Consider the following 7,992-nt stretch of genomic DNA (forward strand, 5'->3'; position numbering starts at 1 on the left):
ATTCATGTTTTCAGTGTTTTCTTCCGTTGTATGGCATGGTGAGAACAAGAAGCACACGCCTTCATACAGTATGCTCTGTCAGTTAAGCAGCTAGGTTAAACCATTTAATATGGACTAGTAATATTAGCAATATGTCAAAATATATTGCTTATATATGAAAATGTTTAGCAGCTTTTTTGTTATAGGTATGTGGTGAAATGTTAATACAGAATGTCACGCAAACATCACCGTTTTACCAAGAAATCTGCAAGCGGGTAATAGTCATTAGGGATATGAATCTCACGCCAACAATAGAATACATCTGCTTTATTGCTTTTTCTGTGAAAGAGACAATGGAGCTGTTAATAAAACCTATGTATCCCGAACTTCACATCGGCATTCAAAAATCCTGATGTATGTATATATATATATATATATATATATATATATATATATATATATATGGAGCTTTTGATTAACAAAGAGCAGAAGTGGTCTTATTTTCTATAGTATGAGAGATGTTTGGAAGCACTTCAGTCTTGAATTTCTAAACGTCCAACAATCACACTGAAGTAGCCCTGGCTTCTCTAAAGGGACTATACACAAACCTCAAATATTGTCTTGAGTGAATATACCATATTAAAGTAATAAAACACTTGATAAGAAAGCTTTATACAGAGAAAAGTAAATTAATTTACAAACATTGCACATTAAGACATCTACTTATTCAAGCTTCTCCCTGCTTTTTATAGTTCTGTTTTGCTTCCGCAGATAAGTTGGGGTTTATTAAAATATTATTTTTCACATTACAGAATATCAATACTGTATTCACTCTACATCAAACTGTACATTTCAGTAATCAAACCTGATTAAAAGCTAAATTAAAACTTAAGTCAAGATTCTTAAATCAATCTTCTGCAATACAGATCAAATTTTATTCTGTAAATCCAGTTTATACTCAATCTCCAGTCTTCCTCGTGACAAGACTACAATATTTTGTTTGCTTGATGCTTGCATTAGGTCTACAAGCTAATGTACAGAAGGTTGAAATGAAGTAAATACAGTATTTTATGTAGTGAATGAAACAGGTAGGAAATATTTTGCCATAGTTGTTAGTAACAGGTCGCAGTGCACTGTTACGCATGTAGTGGAACGGATTTCACTAGACTCCATTCTGCAGTCACTCCTTGGGGACCCGGAAGCCATCTTTCTCCTTACGGAGACTCCTCATGGTTTCAACAGGGTCATTCTGCCCAGCATGCTCTTGCACAGACTTCTCTCTGGAATAGAAAGGAAAGAATATGTCACTTCAATTATTTCACTACATACAGAGTGAGCATTGGCACTTTCATTTCCATGCTAAAATCCTCTCCCTCATCTTCCCTGCATTCCTCTATGACACAAAGCTCAAGGGGCACTTGTGGATTGTCTGATGCTCGTATAAGAGATCAGTGCTGCTTGTGCCCACTTGAGCAAGTGCTTTATAAAAATGGCTGAATCATCAGTTGTCCTTACTTCACTCTCATAAAGGGGTTGAATTTGAATTCTTCAGCCACAGTGGAGGGGATGGTGGGTTCTCCATTAAGGACCTTCTCCTACGGATTTAATAAAAAGCAGATTATACATTTTCTTGATTACATTAAAGATCGCCATGGCCATGTGTTCACACACAAAAAATGTCCAATGCAGCTGTTTATCTCAATATAATTTCTGGGTAACGATTAAATAAATTACTGTGATTTTAATTGACAACAATGGTCAAAAATAGCTTCTTAGCAAAAGGGAAATGTCTAAATATTTAGCTATGACTGTCTTGGAGTGGTCTGAGTGGGAGGGGAAAACGGAACATTTGTTGTTATTGGCAGAGAGGTTTGGAACCATTTGTTATTGGTCTATTAACTAATTTACCACATGGTGATTTCACCATGAAAGGCCAAAACTCCATCCTACCAAAAACAGCAGACATTTCAGACAATCTTTTAAAAGCAGCTCTTACACTAAGGGCATTAATCAAAATGGTGTACAATTTCACAGTATTATTCCAACCTCAGTGAGGAAATGTATATAAAACCCAGGGAAATTATGTTTTTGACTGCACGGGGCCTTTAATGAAATGTATCAAGATATACCTTTGCCCATGCTAGTTTTTTCTTGATGACCTCGTTGTCAGGCTCCACATGTCGAGCGAACTTCAGATTGTTGACGGTGTACTCATGACCACAGTAAACACGCTGGAACACAAACAACACTATTGTTCCCATCTGCTGCGTGACCAAGCACGTGTGCTGATAAACTTTGTCGTGTTAACACCACAGAGTTTGTCAGGACACGTGCTTGGTCACATATAATGTAATAGTAACTGACCTTTTCTAACCTATAAAGACAGACACTGAATAGTGTTAATCCATTAGCTGTCATTACATGTAAAGAAAGTTATATCTAGAAGTTGATTTTAAACACTGCGCGATAGCGGTATATTTACTGTTTCAGGGGGCAGACGTCCCAGCACATCTATCAATGCCCTGTACATCTGTTCAGCTGTACCCTCAAAAAACTTCCCACAGCCAGCAACAAACAGTGTGTCCCCTAAACAGGAAGATAACAAGCGTCAAAGGGCATCCATGAAAATCTGCTGATTTAATAATACACTGATAACTACGGTAGGTTTACTTAGGTAACTCATGTTTAATGATCAGAACTGTTTAAGAGATTGAAGTCCCCTGTGACTGGAACTGTATTACCACGAGCCTATTCAGACTTCAATAGAGTTCTCCTGGCTTTAAAAAACAACAACAAATGATATATATATATATATAAATAAATAAATAAATAAATAATAGAAAAGTATGTGGACACCCCTCCAAATTAGTGGATTCGGCTATTTCAGCCACACCCGTTGCTGACAGGTGTAAAAGAATATATAAAGAAATTGAGCACACAGCCATGCAATCTCCATAGAAACATTGGCAGTAGAATGGACTTACTGAAGAGCTCAGTGACTTTCAACGTGGCACCATCACAGGAGGCCACCTTTCCAACAAGTCGGTTTGTCAAATTTCTGCCCTGCTAGAGCTGCCCCAGTCACATGTAAGTGCTGTTATTGTGAAGTGGAAACGTCCAGGAGCAACAATGGCTCAGCCGTGAATTAGTAATCTACACAATCTCACGGGACCACAGAGAAGCACATAAAAATCGTCTGTAACACTCTCTACCGAGTTCTTAACTGCCTCTGGAAACAACGTCAACACAAGAACCGTTTGTCAGGTGCTTCATGAATGGGTTTCCATGGCCGAGCAGCCACACACAAGCCTAAGATCACCATGCGAATGTCTAGCATTGGCTAGAGTGGTGTAAAGCTCGTCGCCATTGGACTCTGGAGCCGTGGAAACGCGTTCTCTGGAGTGATGAATCACGCTTCACCATCTGGCAGTCCGACGGACAAATCTGAGTTTGCCGGATAACAGGAGAACGCTACCTGCCCCAATGCATAGTGCCAACTGTAAAGATTGGTGGAAGAGAAATAATGGTGTGGGGCTGTTTCTCATGGTTCAGGCTAGGCCCATTAGTTTCAGTGAAGGGAAATCATAACACTACAGCATACAATGACATACTAGACGATTCAATGCTTCCAACTTTGTAGCAACAGTTGGGAAAGGCCCTTTCCTGTTCCAGCATGACAATGCCCCGTGCACAAAGAGGTCCATACAGAAATGGTTTGTCGAGATTGGTGTCAAAGAACTTGACTGGCCTGCAGAGCCCTGACTTCAACCCCATCGAACACCTTTGGGATGAATTGGAACGCCGGCCTCGTCGCCCAACATCAGTTCCCGACCTCACGTCATGGCTGAATGGAAGCAAGTCGCTGCAGCAATGTTCCAACATCTAGTGGAAAGCCTTCCCAGAAGAGTGGAGGCTGTTATAGCAACAAAAGGGGGACCAACTCCATATTAATGCCCATGATTTTGGAATGAGATGTTCAACGAGCAGGTGTCCACATACTTTGGTCATGTAGTGTACCTCAGGAATGGCTGAACAAACCAGTTGGGAAAGAATGGGGTTTTGGGATAAACGCCGAAAATAAGGTCTGTGGTTAACACAGTCTTAGGAGAGCTTATATGTTTTGTTCTATGAGATAATATCAGTCTGCTAACATGACCTTTATGAATTATGAAGCCTTTATGTGCTGTTTTGATTACTAAATGCTTCAAAACTCACAAAGGGACATTAGGTGATATAGATTATATCATAGAAGAGAACGTACAAGATCTTCTAAGCCTGTGTTTACCACAGTTCTTATTTTTGGCTTTTATCCAAAACCCCTATTCATTTCCCATGGGCTTTAGCCAACATGCCATTACTATTGCTCTCTATTACAGTAGGTGATACAGTCAAATTGGAAAGATACCGGTAGCTTACCTGTGAAGACAGCTGGAGGCTCAGCGCTGTTGTCTTTGGTCACAAGGTAGCAAATGTGGCCAGTGGTGTGGCATGGCGTAAACAAACACTTGACTGTAAGTGAACCAACCTGGCAATGAAATAGACAGGTGTTTTAGGCTTGTTATGGTTATTACATAGGTTATTCTGCTGGTAGTTACTCAGGTATAATGCCTTACTTTGAACGTGTTGGAGTGTTTGACTTTCTTAGTGAGGGCATCCACCCGGTCATCTCCTCCGTACACAGTGAGACCAGGCACCAGCCTCACCATCTTCTCATTGCCTCCCGCATGGTCCCTGTAGAGAGAAGGAGACAACACATGGTACATAGAAATCCTATAATGTCGGTATATCTAATCTCAGTGTTATTGGACTGCTCACAATGGTAATTTCGCTGAGTCATTTGCACCGAGTGATATTCAAAACAATGATTGACAATTTGACTTACCAATGGTGATGGGTGGTCAGAACTGTCGTAAGTCTCACACCGTGCTTTCTGATAGCTTCTACAACCTGAAGAGACAATCAAATGATTATAAAATGTATATACATAATATCCTACTGTTGATCCATCAAAACTAACCTACAGCAGGCTATATTTCATTTCATACCTTCACTGGTTCAACTGGGTCTATGATGGCAGCTTCCTTTGACTCCTCATCAATGAGAAGGTACATATAGTTGTCAGTGAGGGCTGGCAGCAGTTCTACCTTCATGTCGCTCTGCGCCACCAGTAAAGACTTCCTTATCGGGATATCAGGAGTTTCCTGGTGTAGAAGGGCTGCTTGGACGTGCGCAGGGGCTACACAATATTTACAATTCATCACATTAGACATAACAGAACTCACTAACCAATTTGTCATCGTAAAAATATAAATAGTTGACATAATATTAACCAATCCATTATCACGGAAAAATACAGTTCACATACAGGGTAAACAGAAGGTAAACGTGCTTACAATGTACACCAGGGCTACGTGGTTCTTGGAGAACAGCCAAGTAAAGTTTAGCTATTGTAACCCTGTCAGAGAGAGCTTGTTGTCAATTTATTCAAACTGTCATTCCCATGAAAGTAAACAAGCCAGAGAGCACAAAGCCAAAGTACTATGGAGTAAGATCAGAATAATAAATAAAAATAACTGGAATCCAATGGTTTGCAAATATTTCGATGCTGCCACATTCTATGCATAGTAGCTAAGCCTTCCGTTCAGTCTGTGTGTGAGAGAACTGTAAGAGGAAATACCAGACAAGGGGATGATGCAACAGCATCAGAGGCTTGCTAATCAACACCAGTTAGCTAGCTCGGGACAGCTGCTTCAAAGATCTATGGCTGCTTTGACAGTAGCTAGCTAGCATTTGACTATGCTGTGCAAACTACAAATAGGAAACCTAGCTAACCTTACGTTAGCGTGTCATCAGTGACAGTTCGTTTAGAAACTTTCAGGGTTGTTATGTAGCTGTGGAAAGAACCTGAAAGATCGGGACGTGAGCGAAACATACCAATTTTATACGTTGCAGCGGCTCCAAGAACGCCAAGAGTGCAGGCACTCGTTACCAGTGACCTGTAAAACATAGCAACACTGTAGCTGTTTGCTAATATCGCAATCGCATGTACATGAACCAGACAATTTTGGTTTAAAGAAGAGTTCCGCCTTCTTTAACGTTGACCTCCACAGATACGCCAATCGAATGCGGGGGAGTAGCTCGTGAATATCAGCTGATAGGCTGGAGAAAGCGAACCCACGGAACCTTACGACGTCATATATGTAATCAGGGTTGAGTTTGTAATATATATGCACTAATTTAGCTTCATTGTAATATTTATATAATGCATTTCCTTCGTATCGAAATATCTCACATTTCTGAATGAACTTTTATTATGTATCACGTCACCTTTTTTGTCCACTCTGGGATACCGTACGTTTGACAGGTTTGTTCAAGGAAGCAGTAGCGGGCAAAGGTCGATTTGATGGTAAGAATTGCTTCGGAGCAGCTGTAGACTTGACAAGATTTCTTTACAATGACTTCACGAAATGTATCTCGATTTTGGGAGTGGGGAAAGAAAATCATCTGTGTTGGGAGGAACTACGCCGACCATGCAAAGGAGCTGAATAACGTCGTCCCAACAGAGCCCGTGTTGTTCCTGAAAACTCCATCTGCATATCTTACAGAGGGCTCACCTATCCTCATTCCCAAATACTCCAACAGTGTACACCATGAAATCGAGTTAGGGGTGGTCATCGGGAAAGGGGGCACCGCTATCCTCCAATCCTCCGCGATGCAACACGTCGCAGGGTACGCCCTGTGCTTGGATATGACAGCTCGGGATGTCCAGGATGACTGCAAGTCCAAAGGTCTTCCGTGGACTCTGGCCAAAGCGTTCAACACATCTTGTCCCGTCAGTGAATTCATCCCCAAAGAGCGGATACCCGACCCGGGAAACGTGAAGATCTGGCTCAAAGTGAACGGCCAGATGCGCCAGAATGGCTGCACCTCTCAGATGATATTCTCCATTCCCTTTCTCATCAGCTACATCAGTGAGATCATCACCCTAGAAGAGGGGGATCTGATTCTCACTGGGACTCCCAAGGGTGTATCCGCTGTGCAGGTGCACGATGAACTACATGCTGGCATAGATGATGTTGTCAGCATGACTTTTAAAGTTGGCAGACTTTGACAGATGATTAGCAAAATCTATTAAAATCTGTATTGTATTGTTCATTTCTGTAATTTGCTTTTAATCAGAGCAGAGAGCTGGATGAAATGTATGGAATTACACTGGAGTCATTAGGTAGGCCTGTTTCATGCAGAATGGCCACACTGATCAAGTACATTGTTGCAGTTCTGAAACCAGCAGAGGGCAGTGCTTACTCAAAGATTCTAATACACAATTACAATGTAGCCTACTGGACTAAAAAATGTATTGATTTTACAATGGGAAATATGATTGATACAGAACTTGAAGTCTTGTTTTGAATTTCTGGTCCAGTAGATTTCACTAAATCAGATGCTCAACAAGTGGGCCAGGTGCTGATCTTAATCTTATCCTGACCAATTGTTGTTGGCCTCCGTCACAGCACATCACTGTGATCACAGTTAGAATGTCCGTCTTAAAAATCTTCTCTTTTTCTCCTGTTTGTGAGGAACATTGCCCATGGCATTTTGAACTCCTGTCTCCTGATTTTCTCTTACAGGCCCAATCCTCTTCAAAGCCAAAGCAGCCTGAAGAAGTAGTCACATTAAACATTTACAGTTGTTGTAAATGTTAATCTATATTGGCGTGCCTTTTATAATCTCAAACATTTCACAGATGAAATTGAGTCTCCACTACAGTGTCAAAGATGAGTGATGTTTGAGACATGACTTATTGAGAGAGTTTAGGCAGGTTTTTGCTCTAGTTGTGTTGTGGGCCTGCTGCATGTTATCCCATTATAACAGTGGAGAGGAGACTATCTTCATCCACTGGCTTTATGAGACAGCATATTACACCTGTGTTTTTTTTGGAGGTGATCAGAGTATCAAACTTCAGGCCTGAGGTAACCCCTTGTCACCTTCCATCTCCACTTGAATCTCTATCTT

General features: G+C 41.0%; 2 protein-coding genes across 7 annotated transcripts; one reads left to right on the forward strand and one right to left on the reverse strand.

The window, feature by feature from the left end:
* Positions 1–291: 291 nt before the first annotated feature.
* glo2 (Hydroxyacylglutathione hydrolase) lies at positions 292–6,593 on the reverse strand. 6 transcript variants are annotated; one of them, XM_045714261.2, is made up of 11 exons: positions 6,307–6,593; positions 5,914–5,975; positions 5,373–5,434; positions 5,025–5,215; positions 4,862–4,926; positions 4,593–4,710; positions 4,396–4,504; positions 2,462–2,565; positions 2,109–2,210; positions 1,495–1,574; positions 292–1,259 (listed from the first exon to the last, which is right to left on the reverse strand). In XM_045714261.2, the coding sequence occupies exons 4-11, from the start codon at positions 5,127–5,129 to the stop codon at positions 1,160–1,162; spliced, it is 783 nt and encodes a 260-aa protein (XP_045570217.1). In that variant the 5' UTR covers positions 5,130–5,215; positions 5,373–5,434; positions 5,914–5,975; positions 6,307–6,593; the 3' UTR covers positions 292–1,159.
* Positions 6,434–7,377, forward strand: LOC106601652 (oxaloacetate tautomerase FAHD1, mitochondrial). The gene has a single exon (XM_014193998.2). The coding sequence runs from the start codon at positions 6,434–6,436 to the stop codon at positions 7,088–7,090; it is 657 nt and encodes a 218-aa protein (XP_014049473.2). The 3' UTR covers positions 7,091–7,377.
* Positions 7,378–7,992: the final 615 nt, after the last annotated feature.

The sequence above is a fragment of the Salmo salar genome, chromosome 03, assembly GCF_965601325.2.
Source record: "Salmo salar chromosome 03, fSalSal1, whole genome shotgun sequence".
Classification (NCBI taxonomy): domain Eukaryota; kingdom Metazoa; phylum Chordata; class Actinopteri; order Salmoniformes; family Salmonidae; genus Salmo; species Salmo salar.